At 61.6% G+C, this 17,431-nt stretch overlaps 1 protein-coding gene across 2 annotated transcripts; it reads right to left on the bottom strand.

Moving 5' to 3' along the window:
- Window positions 1-721: 721 nt before the first annotated feature.
- Window positions 722-16,970, bottom strand: MYO1G (myosin IG). Of its 2 annotated transcripts, XM_053218762.1 has the most exons (22): window positions 16,280-16,968; window positions 14,657-14,865; window positions 14,439-14,532; window positions 13,635-13,800; window positions 13,407-13,460; window positions 12,917-13,012; window positions 12,560-12,679; window positions 11,768-11,992; window positions 11,512-11,657; window positions 10,964-11,078; window positions 10,681-10,851; window positions 10,429-10,499; window positions 9,258-9,332; window positions 8,933-9,065; window positions 8,207-8,373; window positions 7,710-7,917; window positions 5,976-6,199; window positions 5,381-5,525; window positions 4,692-4,796; window positions 4,429-4,542; window positions 3,730-3,884; window positions 725-3,445 (listed from the first exon to the last, which is right to left on the bottom strand). In XM_053218762.1, the coding sequence occupies exons 1-22, from the start codon at window positions 16,369-16,371 to the stop codon at window positions 3,289-3,291; spliced, it is 3,042 nt and encodes a 1,013-aa protein (XP_053074737.1). In that variant the 5' UTR covers window positions 16,372-16,968; the 3' UTR covers window positions 725-3,288. The 2 variants fall into 2 exon arrangements, with proteins under 2 accessions (XP_053074738.1, XP_053074737.1); XM_053218763.1 differs by lacking the exon at window positions 13,407-13,460 and having other exon boundaries at window positions 722-3,445; window positions 16,280-16,970.
- Between the last annotated feature and the right edge of the window lie 461 nt (window positions 16,971-17,431).

Raw genomic sequence — 17,431 nt, 5'->3', positions numbered from 1 at the left:
CTGTGCTGACAGCTCAGGCACAGCACCAGGTCTGGCCTTGGCTGGGGGTGTCTGGGGGAGGTCTTCTCCCATAAAAGGCTCCTGCCTCCTTTTGGTGACCCTCCCTTGGGCTGGCCGCGCCCTGGGGGGCCCTTTCCTCCTGCCGCAAGTGCATCCTGAGGGCCCACCTGGTGTGGCCCCATGAGGAGGTCCGACGACTCCCCTCAGCCAGGAGGTTTGTGCCCATCCGATGGGCAGCTGGTGAGCCAGGAGCTCTCGTTGTTTCAGGTCTTTCCAAGACCATGGGCAGACCACCCTCTCCTGTGAACACCCTTTCCAGACAAGCCCCAAGCTGCTTGGCCTCCCCAGGCCCCCACACCACTCCCCTCTTTTCCCCTCAGGAGCCAGCAGGGGCATTCCGTGGGCACATTTTGGGGCCCTTCTGCAGGAGTGTGTATGCTTTAGGCACGGACACCCTCTACGTGAGCAATTCCCACCCTCAGTGGGACGGCTCGGTGGGTCAGGACCCAAGACTGCACAGCTGGCCCCTTCTGTGGGAGGAGGGGTCTTCACCCAGCTCCTGGGCCCCTCCTGACAACCCCTCTCCATGGCCAAGCCCCTCGTCTATAAACTTGGGGTCCACAATGCTGAGCACACAAGTGGATTCTGAGAACTTCACAGGACAAAGAGGCTTACCATGTGGGACCTTTGCTTGGATAAGGATTGAGACAAATATGTGGATTTTATTTTGATAACAGTTCTTACAAACCAACTGTAAAAGGACATTTGGCGAAAACAGCGTTGACCAAGTGTTCAGCGACATAAGGGAATTACTACACGTTTTGTTAGTTTTGATCCCAGCTTTTGGTCATGTAAGATAACATGCTTTATTTTGAGAGGTGCGTATTGATATATTTAGGGATGAAATGGTGTGGTACCTACAATTAACCTGAAAATATTTCAGGAAAAATTGAACCAAATGTGGCAAAATGTTCACGGTTCACTCTTAGTATTGGATATATAGTTATTGTATTATTCTTTTATTTTTTATTATATTTTTCTAATTTTATTTTTGAGAGAGACAGAGCACGAGTGGGGGGGTGGGGAGGGGGGGCAGAGAGAAAGGGAGACAGAATCTGAAGCAGCTCCAGGCTCTGAGCTGTCCGCACAGAGCTGGACATAGACCTTGAACTCATGAACCGTGAGATCACAACCTAAGCCGAAGTTGGACGCTTAAACGACTGAGCCACCCAGGTGCCCCTATTATTCTTTATAAATAACATTTTTTAAAAAGTTAACAAAAAAAAATAAAAATAAAAAGTTATCATTTACGACAGCACCCAAATCCAGTGGTCCCACGAATTCATGTGATAAAGATGTGCAAGACTATTGCAGAGAAGCTCAGACAACTTATGACAGCTCATTGGCTAGACTTGGGGACACGGAAAGATATGCAGACATGGGTCAGAAAGCTTAATCTTTGTTTCCATTACCTATCACAGTGCAAAAAACATCACCACTGGATGTAGTGGCTTAAAACCACCACTGCTCAAAACTGCTGGTCTGGCCGCCTCCGCCCCACCTCTGTCTCTCTCTGTGTCTCGTGCTCTTCCCGACGTGGCCCCTTGTGACGTGGCCCCTTGCCACGTGTCTCTGGCTTCTCAAGGCCTGGGCCCGGAGACGCCCCCACCTCTTCTCAGGGCCAGCCTGGAGTCTGGGGGATCCTGCTTGGGCGCGAACATCCACCCGAGGCCAGAGGGCACCGAGGCCCTGCCCCGTGAGGGGCAGCAAAGGCTGAGTCTCGTGACTCAGCAAAGCCAGTGCCTCGGCTGGTGTGCTGTGGGGCGTGTGTGCCTGGATCTGCCCCACTCAGCACATGATGGCTGGTCACAGAACCTGTCCCCTCCCCCCGTCACAGAGCAAGATAAAGCTCACACTGACCTCTGACCTCGGCAGGTACGGGGCTGAGTGTCATTTGCAAAGCACTCCTTATGTGACAAATTGGAGGATTTGTAGACTGATGTGAGGTTGAATACAGGGGTCCAGACCTTCCTCTTCCTGGCCTGTCTCCTGACCCCTCTGCTGGTATCCAGACCCTGCAGCCCGGGGAACCTGCCCGGCAGCCATGACGCTCCTGTCTGGAGGCTGGAGAAACCACTTTTGGCTCTGGGCCTGCAGCATGGAGCACCCCCGGCAGGGCTGGACCCCCAAATGTGGCCAGGAAGTGTTTTCTCCCTCACAAAGCCGCAGAGAACCCGGAAAGGAAGCAGGCTGTCCTGCTGGCCTTGGCCAGGACCACCCGCTGTGCAGAGCAGCTGACTCTCTGGATCCCAGGGTATCTGAGCACCCTTCACCGTCAGCTTGCTCTTCAGAGAAGGGCTGGCTTGTCCCAAGGCCACCAGAGCTGGGGACAGACGTGGGAGCGGGCTATGTGGGACTCTCCATGGGCCTCCCGGCTGGGCTCCCAGGGCAGGAACAGCCTAACACAGCCACCCACCCAGCAGGTGGCGACCTGCCGCACCCCCTGGGGAGGCCTCAGAAGTTGTGAGCCCTTCCAGGTGGCTGTGGTGGACACATGCCACGTCCTTCCATATCAACTGGGAACAACAACGCAAGGATGCTACCCAAATTTAGTGAGTCCCAGGAGGAAGGGGCCACCTACGGACAGAGATTTCTGGGGGTGGGGATGGCAGGGCTGGGACACTGAGGGACAGAGGGGCTGGGGACCCACCCACTCTACTGGCCAGAGAGAGGGAGGCGTATCCATCTTCCTCTGGGTGGTTTCTGAACAGCCCCGGACTCAAGGTCCTTTGTGTCCCAGAGGGAGGGTTCCTGGGGCCTGGAATGCCCGCACTCAGCAGAGACACAGCAGCTGGGACAGTGTCTGCTGCGCTTAGCCACAGCCCTGCCCTGAGGTGGCCCTGGGAGCCCCGAGCTTCCCCATGGCTCAGTAGGGATAAGGCGAGGAGCCTTATGGGAGGGGAACAGGAAAAGAGACCCTGGCCCTGGAACATAAAGGGCACTTTTCCTCCTGGACTGTGGGCAGCACATCCAGCGGGTCCAGTCTGGGGTCCCTGGAAGAACCGGGTCTTGCTGCCCCACCGAACTGGGCCCCCAGGCCTCTTCCTCCCCTTCCCATGACCTCACGGGGTCAGCGGAGGATGCTGGGGTGACGTTTCCCAAGTTGTTGGCAGTTGTGCGGACGTCCACCCACAGATGCAAGTCTGGAAGGGCAGAGACACGCTTCCTTTATTGTGCGTTGCAGGGCTGGCGTTGGGGGGGGGGGGGGTGCGGGGCACGGCCGGCGGGTCAGCGGCTCGGCCAGAGGAGGGTGTAGGCCCCGCGGCTGCAGCGGAAATCTGGCTCCGGCTGCTCGGGCTTCGGCTCCACTGACACGAGGCGCCGGGCCCCGCGCTGGCTCAGCGGGATGCAGTCGGAGACACGGACCTCCAGGGCGCACCCCTCCCTGAATCCGGGCAGGAGGGCCGTCAGGGGCGGGGCGGGATCCGAGGCGCAGCACCCTCCCTTGTGCGCTCCGAGACTCACCCCTGGCAGTGCGCCCCCTGTCCCCGTGCCCCAGGACTCACCCCTGGCAGTGCCCAGCCCCCCGCGCCCCAGGACTCACCCCTGGCAGTGCCCCCCACCCCCGCGCGCCCCGGATTCATACCTGCCAGTGCACCCCCCCCACCCCCGCGCCCTGGACTCACCCCTGGAAGAGCCCCCCCCCACCCCCGCGCGCCCCTGACTCACCCCTGGCAGTGCGCCGCCAGCACCCCCACCAGCTCCCCGACGCGGTTGTCCAGCGGCGGCTGGGAGCGGTGCAGACACACGACTAGGTCGTCCTGGCCCCGCGCGTGCAGCACCACCAGCTGGTCCCGCCCACTGGTCACGCTCAGCCCGGTCACCTGCTCAGCGAGGGCTAGCTAGGTTCAGCCGCCCACCCCCTCCCCACCCGGCTGTCCCTGCGGCCCCCTGCGAGCTCCCCCCCCCACCCCCCCCCCCCCCCCCGGGCTCCCGCCCCGGGTCCGCCCCAAAGGGGAGGACTGGCCCAAGCGCTGCTCCCGAGAACTTGCTCCAGGACAGGGTGGAATGTTCTCGAAGGGCGCCTCTAACCCGGTGCCACCACTGCCCTGCGGCTCTCACCCTGAGTGTGCTGGCGTGGCGGGACGCTGAACCTTCTGCCCTCCACCCATTAATGTCTAACCGGCGCCAGCGGCATGGCCAACGCACCAGGTGGGCCCCCACGCGGTTACAGCACCCCCTCCCCCACAGGGGCAAGAGCATGGTGGGGCAGGAGACAGGGGTGTGGGGAAGAGGGCCCCGCGGCTCGGTCCCTGCCTTTCCCGCCACACCGAGCTGATGCTGAGTTCTAGAAAGCTCAAGTCTTCCCAGGTAGGCTCGAGGGGCAGGGCCCCGCAGAAGCCACCACCTCACCCCCACGGGGCTCACCAAAGCCAGGGGCACAGTCCGCATCACCCGGTACTGACGGCCCGGGTCCAGCTTGTAAAGGTGCCGGTCAGTGAGCAGGAGAGCCCGGTCCTGTCTCTTGTTGAAGCGATTCACCTGCGGGACAGGTGCTTTGGGGGTCCTGTCGCGCCCCAGGGCCTCCTCTCCCTGGGCCCAGGTTTTCACGGACCGGGGTGGAGCTGACAGCTCCCGAAACCTCCACCCTGGGCTGGGCTGGGCTGCGGCTCTCCGGCCCCACTTCTCACCTTACGGACGTGGCTGGAGAAGAGCACAGTCCCAAAGCCGTCCTTCTCGCGGAGAGCGTTCAGTCGCTGGGCGAACAGGCCAGAGGCTGTGGGGTTGTCGGTGGCCTGAGGACAGATGGGGCCTGCCTGAGGGAGGTCCTTGCTTGACCAGCAGCAAGTCTGGTGAATCCACATGGCTACCCTTCGCTTTGGAAGCCAAGCTGAGTGAGGCCTTGTGCAGCCTCCCCTGGGTTCTCTGGGGGCCCCCCTGCACGGACCGGTGCAGCCCCAGGTTCTACAGGCCTGTGCCCTCCACTGCTGCCCACCAGCCCAGAAGCTGGGATGGCAGGGGCCAGACAGGACCAGGGAAAACTTTGAGCCCCTGGCCTTCATCCCCTGTAGAATGGGGCCAGGGGCACAGCTCCCGGTGCCTGTGTGAGGGCCAAGGGGAGCCATGGCATAGGGGTGCATGAGCCCAAGAAGGGGGTGGGTGGGGGACAGAGGGTGGAGGAGACCATGTTCAGTAAAGCCCAGGCCAGCTGGTTCTGGGTGGAAAGCTGAAACTTCAGAGGCAAGGGGCTGGCAGAGGGGCATGGCCTCCAAGCCGGCTGGACAGCCAAGCCCTGGGAGAGGACACTGGGGGTGGACACCGGCAAGGTCTAGCCTTGAGCCTTTCCTTGGTGCCCAGCCTTCACTGCCCCAGCACTCACAGAGGACAAGTAGTCCCGGGCCCAGGCCCGCCGGCAGCCCCAGTCCTGCCGCAGCTCTTGCAGGATCCCCATGGCAGCCACCTTGGCCTTGATCTGGGCCATGTCTGAAGGTGGGATGTTCTTCACCAGCTGCCGGGCCCGCCACCTGAAGGGAACCTGGTGGTCAGATGGACCCCATCCCAGGTTCTGCCCCCCAGAACTCACATGCATGGCCTCTACTCCCTTCCCCCATGGGACAAGGCCCAGCCTCTCAGCCTGGCCCTGGCCGCCGTGTGTTTCAGCCTCCCTGGTCTGAGCACAGCAGTTGCTGGGGCTCCCTCCCGGAGAACTCCTGCCCAACCTTCAGAGCTCTACTCAGATGCTGTTTCCCCCACTGCCTGGCCCCAGCCAGCCACCGTCCTCTGCAGGCTTCCAGCAAGGAGACCTCGGGGCTCTGCTGATGACCGTGGGGGTGTGGGGACCCAGCTAATGTGCACGGCCTCCTGTTTTCCCGCTTATGAAACGGGGCTTGCGAGGTGCAGGTGACTGGCACCGGGGGTTCAGTGGGCGCTAGCTGCGTGGGGGAGAGCGCAGGGGTGGGGCTGAGGGCTCGCACCTGCAGAACAGCAACCGGCAGGTGTCCTGGAAGGGCTGCAGCACAGCAGGGGGCGTCGGCCAGACCAGGTCCCGGCCGTACAAGGGGGGCTGCCTCGCGGCCTGGAAGCGCCTGTGCAGCTCCGCCAGGTGAGTGCGCACTTTGTGCTTCCGGAACCAGCGCATGATGGTGTAGACGGCCCGGAGACGCCGGCAGCGCCACCTGGCCAACGTGCCGCGCCATGCCTGGGGGGCCAGCCAGGCTCTCATCAGGCCCGGCCAGGCCCCCACCCCCTCCACCCACAGCCTGCTGCTGGGCAAGGCTGACCTGTCTGTGTCGCCCAGGGGCCACCTCCACCTGGCGGCAGGCTGCTTCCCAGGTGGGCACACGGCCCTGACCCCTGGGAGAGCTCCCGCTGCACACCCTTAGACGGAAGATCCGACACCCGCAGGTGTGGGTGCTTCCCCCCCACGAGGGGCTGAGCTGAGCTGGCCCAGGTCTGACCTCCAACCCCAGGAGGCCCCAAGATGGGGGGCACCCCAAGAATACAACCATGAAAACCCAGACTAGAGCCCCACAGCAGGCAGCCCAGACTCAAACAGATGGAGGACAGGATGGATGGCACTGTGGACAGCCCTGGAAACATGGGGCCACAAGGACCCAGTGTGAGCCTCCTGAGTCCTGTTTCTGTGACAGAGGTATTGTGTCCTGTTCCTAAAAACCTCCTATGTGTTAGGAGAGAGAGCAAAGCTAACAATTATTAAATGCAGTGTGTTGTCACTGGCTGGGTTTGTAAAGATGTGAGAAGTAATAGTGGGACATTTGTGGAAACCTGAACACAGGCTGCGTGTGATTCAGATATACGGATGATGTTTTATCAGCATTAGGTTTCTTGTCTGCTAAGGTCAGCATGGTTTGACATCCTTGTTCTTAGGATATGTGTGCTGAGATATTTGGGGGTGTCATTACTTTATAGAATTCAGGAAAACAGAAATACACGTGTATGAGTGTCTGAATGTGGGTGTGGGGACAGACGCACAGAGGTGGGGTAGGGGGCACAGGATGTAGCAGTCCAGGTGGACAGTAAGTAATCAGAGAAATCTGTTGACTTTTCAGTAGGTTTAAAATGTTAAACAGGGAGAGACACGGCGGCATCCCCATCCTTTAGAAACACATCCTGAAACGACTCTAAACAAAATGATTTGCTTGAACAGAACTGAGGTGGGGTGCAGGTGTCTGCAGAAAACCACACTGGTCACAGGGTGACACAACTGATTGCGGGGAGTAGGTGGGGGAGTTTGGAGCACCAGCATGCATGGTTTTGTCCAGGTCCCAAGACTTTTAGAAAAAAGAAAAAAAAAGTAAAAAAAAAAAAAAAAAAAAAAAAAAAGGAAGGTAAAAAGATGGCAGCCAGATTCCTAAAAATCTTGTTCTGAGCACGTGGATCCACCCCAGCCTGGAACCGACAGCCTCAAGGACTGAGGTGAACTGAACCACAGCCATACTTTTTGATTAAGTCAGTTTTAGTCCTGGTCTGTCTCTGGCTAAAGGGGATTCCTGTGGTGCCTGGAGGTGTGCCTGTGGGCCCGTCGGTGCACGCACACCCCCAACTCCAGGTGGTGCACACCCACCCCTCCCCCCTCCAGGTGCACACCCCTCCCCCCTCCCCCCAAGGTGCACACCCATTCCCGCCTCCCCCCAAGGTGAACACCCTTCTCCCCACACTCTCCATGGTGGGCACCCAGCCGGGCACACCTTCTGCAGCAGCAGCACGATGATGGGAATGAGGCGCGCGCGGCTCTGCTCCAGTGTGACCAAAGTCTGGGGTGAGCGGATGAAGAGCTTGGTGTGGCCAAAGGCCACATCGCCCTGCAGCCCGTGCTGCTCCAGGAGGGCACTCGTGGCTGCCCTGTCGGAGCCCAGGAGGTGGTTGGGCCACGTATACTCACAGGTCATCTTGTACCTGTGATGCAGGACGGGGCGGTGGGCGCCATGCTCTAGGGACAGGTGTGGAGCCGCCCCACGCTGGCCTGTCACACCTGGCCCATGCCACCGCCCCACATGCCACTCACTCCAGCCCACGGCCACCCTGTCCTGTCCTGCAAGGGTCCTTGCTGCCAGTGTCCTGCGTGTCTGCGTCTGAGGGGCCCTGGCTGCGTCTGGGACCCTCTGCCTACCCCTCAGACTCCTCACTGGAGCCCGTGGGGGACAGACACTGGGGGGATGGGGCTCCTAGTCACAGGGAGTGGTACCTGAGCAGGAACCGAGGGTAGGGCTGGCGGGAAGCAAAGCCGGCCCTCCGGACACGCACATTCTCCAGCAACCCCAGGTACTCGACCTGGTGGCGACAGTGGCCCTCGTCCAGCTTTGCGGCCACCTTGTCCTCATTGGGCTTGATGCAGCGGACGTAGAAAGGCTCCTGCCACGACAGAGGACACTCAGGGAGACCAGCGTCAGCCCCCCCACCCGGCCACCTGGCAGGTGTGCCCCTTGCCCCACTCCCTCACTGTGTGTATGGGAAGGGGCTCTTGCAGGGGAAAGGGGAGGCTGAGGGGCTGTGCCGGCCTCCCTCTTGCCTCCGCAGAGGCCAGGCTGAATGTCCACATGTTCTGTGGCTAAGCGGGCTCTGGGGTCTTCCTGAGGTCCCTTTTGACTTTGAGCTCCCCAAGAAGCTGCTTTCCTGTCCCTGTGAGTCCCGCCCATGCACTAGGCGGTGGGGACAGGAAAGAGGCTTCAAACCATGAATTTACTCAGGCTTCAGCCCAGCCCAGGACATGTCATTGGCACTGTGGCGGGTTCCTGCTGGCTGGTGGAGGTGGGCGTGGGGGTGGGGTGCAGCTCACTGCAGGAGGTGAACACCACCTTTCCCAAGATGTGCAGAAGTTGGCGCGGGGGGGGGGGGGGTGCAGTTTGATGCACAGGCACAGACAGAAGGACCTGGAAAGATCCAAGGCGGGGGCAGGGGCAGGAGGCAGTACCTTGGAGGCCAGGTTTTCCACCAGGGCCACCATGGAGTTCTTGAAGAGGGTGCCGGCTGTCAGGGGGCGCTTGGTCACCTCTGTGATGTCCTGCTGCCCGTCTGGCCACATGGCCCGCAGGGTGGGGTCTGAGCTGCAAACACAGGCCACATCCCCAGCCGCCCTCTGGAGGGCAGCCCCGCCCCAGCTCTGCCACTGGTAAGCTTTGTGGCCTCCGTGTTAAACCTCAGGCTGTCAGCCCATGAGGCGGGTGTCAGACCTGGGCGTCTGAAAGCATGTCGTGCTTGAAGCCCTGGGGCTCGGCCTGCACCTCTGGCCCACACACCTGTTGTACAGCAGCCGCTTGAAGTCCTGGAACAGGTGGTCCCTGTTCTTGTCGATGAAGCCCTCCACTGAGTACCTGCAGAGGCAGGGCTGGTGAGGGGCCTCTGACAGCCCCAGAAGTCCCCACCAGCCTCCCCCCTTCCCCCCTCCAACACCCACATAAGACTCCCCTCTCTGAGAGCCTCCCTCCAAGAATATGAGTCGGTGGTTGTGCCCACGGCACTGAACCCTGGCTCTAGTGCATACGTGCTGTGTGGCCTGGGACCAGTGACAACCCGTCTGTGCCCTGATACACATCACATGCTCAGAACAGCGCCTACTGAGTTTCTATAAGTATCAGTGGCAGCAATTAAATGAGGAACTCCTGACTCATTGGTCTGTTTTGACTGTGGCACCAAGAACCTCAGATTCCTTGTCTTGCCCTTTGATGACAAAGGCTAGAAATCGCTCAGGGCCAAACTCTTGGCTCCACCTGGGGCTCCGGCAAAGGCTGCGGGCATGGGGTCTGACCTCTGGCTGCACTGTCTTCTCCGCTTCTTGTCCTTGTGAGGGACAAGTAGACACTTGTGCCTCTCCCTGTGGGCCACCTCAAGTCCCAGTCAGGATGAGGTGAGCAACAGGTAAATTTGTAAAAATAGCACGGAGATTTCTGAAGGACTCCGCGGGCATTGGTACTGAGCTTGTTGGAAACACTGACTTTGGCCCCTTTGCGCCCCACCCCCAGCTCCCAACCTGCACCTCCAGGGAGGACGCCTCCATAATAGAGTGTCCCTCCCCCAGCACCAGCATGGGGTGGGGCCTAGATGAGAGCATCTTTTAAAGCTTCCAGAGGATTCTATAGTGCAGGCAGGACTGAGAGCTCTGATCTTAAAACCTCCATTTCATGCGTTTCACTTGTGTACCTGCTGACAGGCACGTCTCAAGCGTGCAAGAAGGGGAGATGGGGTGCCTGGGTGGCTCAGTCGGTTAGGTGTCCGACTCTCAATCTCAGCTCAGGCCATGATCTCAAGGTTCATGAGTTCAAGCTCCACACTTGGCTCTGTGCTGACAGCCTGCTTGGGAATGTGTCTCTCCTTCTCTCTGCCCCTCCCCTGCTGTACTCTCTCTCGCAAACTAAATAAATAAACTAAGAAAAAGTAAAAAAAAAAAAAAAAATGGTGAGAGGGCCTTACGTGACATCCCCTGCATAGTGCTTGATCCGGAAGTCTCGGCCAAACTCCATGGTCTTGTCTGTGGGGCAGAGCTGGGGAGGGGGTGGGCCAGGGTCAAGGCACAGGGCAGGGGTTGGCACAGAAGACCGTCCTTGAGGGGAGGCCTGGCCACCAAGGTCCCACCAAGACAGGCAGCACGGTGCCTGTGGGGCTCAGACAGGGACCAGCTGGGGACAAGTGGGGCGGGGGCGGCCGCAGGGGGCAGAGGAGCACCTGGCGGCTGGTGTAGTGTGCATGGTGGCGGTGGTGCGTGTCCAGGCTCTGCAGGAAGATCCGGTCAGTGATGGTGCCCGCGGCACTGCAGGCCTCATCCAGCATGGCCAGCACGCCACGGTGGGGCCGCTCCACCAGGTCCACGATGGTGGCGTTGTTGAAGTAGTCCACCTGCAGAGCGGCTGGCGTCTCCAAGTGTGCCCGTGAGCCCGGGCCACTCCGTGCCCCAGGGCCCCCGTGCGCACCGCCCCCCGTGGCCCCGCACACCCTTGCCGGCACTCACGCTCTGCCAGGCAATGCCCTCCCGCTCATACTCTTCCTGCTCCTGCTTCAGGATAAGCTGGATGAACAGTTGCTGCAGCTTCTCGTTGCAATAGTTGATGCAGAACTGCTCGAAGCTGCGGGCAGCGGAGGGGCCTGCGGTTACACCCTGCACTCGCCCTGCCGGCCCGTCTGGGGCTGTTTGCTCTGTGTAGAGCCCATGCACCCACAGCGGCCCCTCCCGGAATAGCTCCCCTGAAGTTCCCCCGAGGCGCCCCACTGTGGGGGAGCATCTCCCGCTCCAGACCACCCCCCCCACCCCCGCCAATACTCCAGAGTGGATTTGGGAGTCATGGCCAGGGGAAGTGAGCCCCAAATCTTGCCTTCTTGGGCACCACTGGATGGGAAGCACAGTTGAGGCACACTCGGGGGCATGAGCCTGGGGCTAGGGACCAGCTGAGACAGACAGACGCTGCACATCCTGCTCCCTAGCCCTGCGGAGCTCCATGGGACTAAGGCGGCCCTAGAGGTTGGGGTCAGAGTGTGGGATGCGGTGGTTGGGCCGCCCACCTGTTCACAGGGAACACTTCGAAGCCATAGATGTCCAGCACGCCGATAACTGTGTCCTTGCCGTCACGCCGGGGGTCCCGGCCGCGGGGTTCCATGACACAGTTGATCCGGTTCACCACCCACTCAAACAGCCGCTGGTACACTGCCTGGGGGGAGGCCAGGAGCCAGCTGCTTTGAGCTGCGTCTGTCCTTGCCTCCTCTGGGAAGGCCTCCTGGGTGTCCCCGCCTCCCTCCCCACAGCCTGCCCCCAGAGTACCTTGGCACAAGCGTCCCGGGCATAGCTGGCCTCTGCAGCCGTGTGCCCCTTCTCAATGAGCTCCCTGCCTCCTGAGGCCACAGTGCGAGACAAGAGGCAGCGCATCACCGACTCCCGGGGCGTTGCCGTCAGCTCGGCCACGTGGTCCACCAACACCTCCTCAGCCACGGCCACATGCCCCTGCTCCAGCCCGCCCTCCTCCATCTCCACAAACTCGATGTTTCCCTGGTGATAGCGAGCCATGACAGTCAGGCTCCCCGTCTCAGATCCCAGAGGAGCCTGCCTGCACACCTCTACCCAGGGAGAAGAAAGGATAGGCAGGGATAGGGGTGTGGGGGGGGGGCCTGGCTTCTGCCAGGGGAGTGGCCCCAGATGAGGGAGTGGCCCACAGCGCACGGTAGAGCCTTCTCCAAGGCTTCCCACCCAGAACATTACATCCGTGGTCCTGCTGCATCCTCCTGCACCCTCTATGTGCCTCCTGCTCTTCAAGCCACCTCACAGAGAGGCTCAGAGGGGTGGAGCAACTGCCTAAAGCCACACAGACCTCAAATGACAGGTGCAAGAGGCATCCACAGGATGCTCAGCTTTGTTGAGCCTGCTGAGTGCAGGCTCACCTGCCAGACACGGACGTGGCATGTTGCAGGCCTGACCCGTACGTGGGCACACAAAACCCCCAGCTCGGGGCGGCCTCCAGGAGAGGGCTGGCTATGGGGCTGGACTGCCAGAGGCCAGTCTCCTCCTCCAGGGGTGGCCCTAGGACACCACGGCCCCTCAGCCCCTAGCCGGGCTCACCAGGTGCAGAATGGCGGCCAGGATCCGGCACACGGAGTCCACCTCCTCGGGACTGAAGCCGATCACCCGCATGGCTTCCATCACTGCCTGGTGGTGGCTCCTCTCGTCACTGTCCAAGGGCTGCAGACGGAGGGGCTCAGCCTCCCGGTGCCACGCTGAGCCCGTGATGCCTCTGACCTGTCCTGCCTGCTCACCTGCTGCACCCCTCCCCACGCAAAGCCCCCAATTCCTCCCCGTGGATCCCCGTCAAATCGGGGCCTCTGTGGTCCTGCCGCCTGCCTATACCCAGTGCCCTGGCACCTGGCGCCATGGAGCCTGGGCACCCTGGTGCTCCTGCGGAGCCCCACCCCCACTCACATTGAGCCCTGCTCCCTGCCGGGTGAAGCTGTACAGGGCGGGGTTCCTCTGCAGGTGCAAGTCTTCCAGCTGTGAGTCCTCACAGCCCCGCAGGACCTGGAGGTCAGGCACACCCCTTCGTCAGGCCCTCCGAACTCCAAGGACTCCCCCCGCAAACGTGCAGGAGGACAAAACCGAGGGAGTTCATTGACAGTGTGGACACTGCCTGAGTCCAGCGGTCAGACATGCTGTAGACACCACGGGAGTACAGAAATATCCCGCTTCAGCAGTCAGGCATGATATAAACACCACCAGAGTCCAGGAAGATCCTATCCAGGGGGCCTCACCCAGTGTAGACACCGTCCCGATGGTGTCCAGGGAGCTCCCCAGCCGCAGGGTGGGTAGGGAACTGGCGGTATCACAGCAGAGGGGAGACCGGGAGGGAAATGGGCTGTGGGTGGGGCAGTCGGAAGGCCTTCCTGGGCGCCACCACACCCCTGCTTTGGCTCACCTGGTAGAAGGCATGGAAGTTCCGTTCGCCCACGTGCTGCTTGAGGACCCGAGACTGAGGAGAGAAGGGCAGCTGGGCCCTGGCCCCACGCAGGGGACCCCTCCCAGAGCCCCCAGGGTGGTGCGGGCAGAGTGGGTGAGGCAGGCCTGGTGCAGAGGGGGCCCCCTCAGAGCCTGGCACCTCCCAGAAAGTGCATCCTGCCCCCGGACCCCAGGCAGCAGGGCCCACCTTCTCCAGCAGGTAGCTGTGGATGTGCCCCCCGACAGGATCTCCTTTGAAGTCGAAGTTGATGTCCATGTACTTGCCAAAGCGGCTGGAGTTGTTGTTTCGGTTGGTGCGTGCGTTCCCGAAGGCCTCCAGCACGCACGTGGACTTGAGCAGCACATCCTTGACCCTGGCGGGACAGGGGGGCCAGGCTGGAGGCCGCAGACCCGGCACCCCTGTCTGCCGCCTCCCATCTTGCGGGCTGGGAAGGCCACCTGCCAGGTGCTCTTGGAAGTGCACCTCCTTGCCTCCCAGGCACCTGCAGCCTGCAGGGAGGACAGCACACCCTGCCCTGCACCTCCATGCACCTCCAGTCCCGGGGTGGCCCAGAATTTCCAGCACTGGGCCCCAGCCCCCGGAACTCCACCTTGGCCCTCTCGACAGGAAGGGCCCAGGAAGAACTGGGGCTCTCACACAGGAAGCTGCTCCCACGTGGCCCCACCAGTCACAGCCGGTAAGCAGCGGGCAAGGAGGTGGACAGGCGGGCCCTCATCTGGGCCAGGACCTTCCTGACTGTCCAGGCAACTACTCCCTTCTGTGGGGTCAGCCTGAGGGCCCAGCGCCTGTCTGTCGGCCCTGTGCACCTTGCCTCTTCATGTTCCTGGCGGTGGATCCCCCTGGCACTGGGCCTGCCTCCCCCGGGGTTGAGAGGGCCTGCAAGGGTCACCTGGAGCCCTCCTGACAGATGAGCCCACTGAACTCTTATGGGTCTTCCCCTCTAGGCATTATACCCAGAGCCACCCCTTGGCCAGCTCTCCCTGCTCTCACCTCTCCACTTCTGCCCTCTGGCTGGGGTTGGTGACGGCAGCGATGTACTGCATGATATGCTTGCTGGCCTCTGTCTTCCCTGCCCCACTCTCCCCTGCCGGGCAGACGGACAGTCAGACAGAATTAGCGGCTGCTCCCCTTGACCGGTTCCCTGTGCACCCCCCTCCACCGGGTCCGGGGACGCTGGGCTACCTGGGCCCTGGCGACGGGGCACGTACCTGAGATAACAATGCAGGTGTCCCTGGACCGCCGCTTCATTGCCCTGTAGGCGGCGTTGGCCACAGCGTAGAGGTGGGGCGGCCGCTCATAGAGCTCACGGCCCTGGTACTTGGCGATGGCCTCAGGCCCGTACAGGGGCAGCTCCTGGTAGGGGTTCACGGACACCAGCACCTCGCCGATGTAGGTGTAGATGCGGCCCTTCTCGAACCTGGCACAGGAGGGGCCGGGCCTCAGCGCTCAGGACTGGGGTTGTACACCCAGGTGTTGGGGCCGTGGGCCGCTGTGGGGAGCCTTGGAGGGGCCCTAGACCACCCAGGGCTGAGAGTGGGAAGCGGGTGCGGGGTGATCTGAGACTTCCCGGTGCCATCCTGCTGGAACCCCACCCCTGCTGCAGGGTCACGTTGGGGTCCACGCTGCTCTCCACGGGGGTACCAGGAATCAGGACCACCCACTTCACGAAAGGCCGATTTGCCAAGGCCACACTGGGAAAGGTGGAGCCAGGTGGTCGAGGTCGGAGAGGAGAAAGAGGCTGGGAGGCAGTGGGAGGAGACTCGGGCTGCTTCCGTCCTGAGGCCCCCACCCAGCCCCACCCAGATGGCTGGGACTGGGGAGGAGTGCAGGGAGGGGGCCTAGGGCTGCGGCCCCTCCCCCTGCACGTCCTCAGACCTCTCAGCCCTTCCTTTCGGGACCCCCCACCAAGACCTACATCCCTCCCCCTCTTGACCTTTCTGCCCTGGGAGGCACCCGGGGCTGCCTGCTCCCCAGCGGTCTGGGACCCGCCCTGCCCCAGCAGCTTGTGGCCCTTCCCTGTCAGGGGTTCCTCTTCCTCTGCTGCCGCCTCAGTAGAGGGAGTCCCCCAGCTCAGCTCCCTCCACACACCCTCTTGTCGCCCGATCTGCCCCCTGCGAACCATGTGGCCGGGTTCAGTGCTCCATCGTGAAAATGGAGCTGGGGATGCCCTCCCGTCTCATGGGCTAGGTTGTCAGAATGAAGTGAGGTTATGCTTAGCCCTGGACAAAATAGCTCTTCTCCTGTCCTCCTCCTTCAACAACGTGTGCCGGGCGGGTGGTGCCCCCCAGCTCCACAGCCGCCTTCTGTTCCCCCTGGCCGTCCAGCTGTCCAGGTCCTGGCGGCCACCCCATCTCCCTATCCCCTGGCTCCTGCAGGGCAAATCAGACCCCATGTCACTTCTAGCAGCCACGCCCTGCAGCACCCCATGCGCCCCTCTGAGCATCATCTCAGCTACACCCCGGGACAGGGCCTGCTCGCTTCCCTCGGCAGTGGGGCGGCAGGGCAGGGCCCAGCACGAGACTGTGTGCCCTGTCGGGGCTGGCACCTGCCGGTCCCTCCCGGTCCCTGCCGGGCAGGAGGGGGCAGAAGGCAGCCAGACTGTGTGGAAGGCAGGGGTCTGGGAAGCCGGCCCATCACTGGCTGGCCACCCTTGCCCTGGGAGGACTGTCCTTCGTGCCCGGCCAGGTCCCCCTGTAGTCACCCAGACAGTGGTCCGTGTGTGTGTGTGTGTGTGTGTGTGTGTGTGTGTGTAAGCACCACCCCCCCAACCTGGGCTGACAGGGACCAGGGAGCTTGGGGGTGGGGGAGGGGGCCCGGTGCCCTGCGTTCACCTGAGCTTTAGGTTTTCCATGAAGTCCTCCATGGTCACTTGGTCCAAAAGCACAAAGTCGGCTTTGCCGCAGTCAGGGCCTTCCTCATCCATCCTGCTGGCGGGAGGCACCCGGGCCAGGTGGCCCCGACCTTCCTGTGCAGAGGGACAGAGGGGAGGGTGCTGGGAGCAGGCCCAGCCCTCTGGGCCTGTCTCCCTGGGCGCGTGTGGTAAAGGAGGAAGTGGGTTCTGGCCCTGGGGAGGGGCTGCCCTCTCCCCTTGCCACTCCCTCCCGAGAGGGGCTTTCACCCTTGCTTCCTGGTTCCCCCACCCAGAGGGCGGTCTCCCGACGGTGGAGGCACTGGGGGCTCTGGAAGGTTTCTGCTGACTGCCTCAGTAAGCTTGGACCCTCTGTGGTCTCTATGCCCACGCCTTGGCCCAAGCAGGGGGTAGGGTCACTCGTGTGGCTTGACGTGGTCATGGCTGCCAACCCCATGTGTGTGAACTCTCAGAGCTCAACACTAGGTGCGTTTTAGGGTGGGTACCTTGTATCTTGATTAAGAGTGGGGAATGCTGAGGCCCAGAGCTTGGGGCCGGGGTCTAGAATAACATTCTTGTAATTGTGCAAGGCCACACCAGGATGTAATTGTGCAAGGCCACACCTGCTCCAGGTCAGACTGCACCACACCACAGGGCTGGTGGCCTGGGATCCTCACGCTGAGGCTGAGGCGCCACAGGAAGCCTGTCCCCCCCTCCCCCGGCCTATCCCTTCAGTAGTAAGTATCAGGAATAGTAGAGAGCTCTCTACAATGGGCAGACCGGCTGGCTCAGATTTGTCTCCAGCCTCCTTGACCCCATGGCATCCGCCAGGCGGACAGTTCTGTCTCCACCCGCTGGGTCATGCGGAGGCCAGAGTTTCGGCCAAAATTGAGTCATCCGTGGGATGCTTTCGGGGGCCTGTACTCAAAAACTAGTCTGTTTAATAACTGCCTTTCAATGAACCCACTTTTTGAACTTTGCAGTAACCGACATGCCAGTTAAGGGATTTTTTTTTGCCCCTCAAATTCATTAAGATGAATACAACCTAGTAAGACTGGGAAATGCTTATTCAAATCCTGATTAAACTGGGCGGGCACCCTTGCACACCCTCTTCTCTTGGGAGCTGTTGGCCTGG

Source organism: Acinonyx jubatus, chromosome A2 (assembly GCF_027475565.1).
Source record: "Acinonyx jubatus isolate Ajub_Pintada_27869175 chromosome A2, VMU_Ajub_asm_v1.0, whole genome shotgun sequence".
NCBI lineage: Eukaryota > Metazoa > Chordata > Mammalia > Carnivora > Felidae > Acinonyx > Acinonyx jubatus.
Note: the sequence above shows the minus strand (reverse complement) of the source record. Positions and strands in the feature narration are given on the sequence as shown.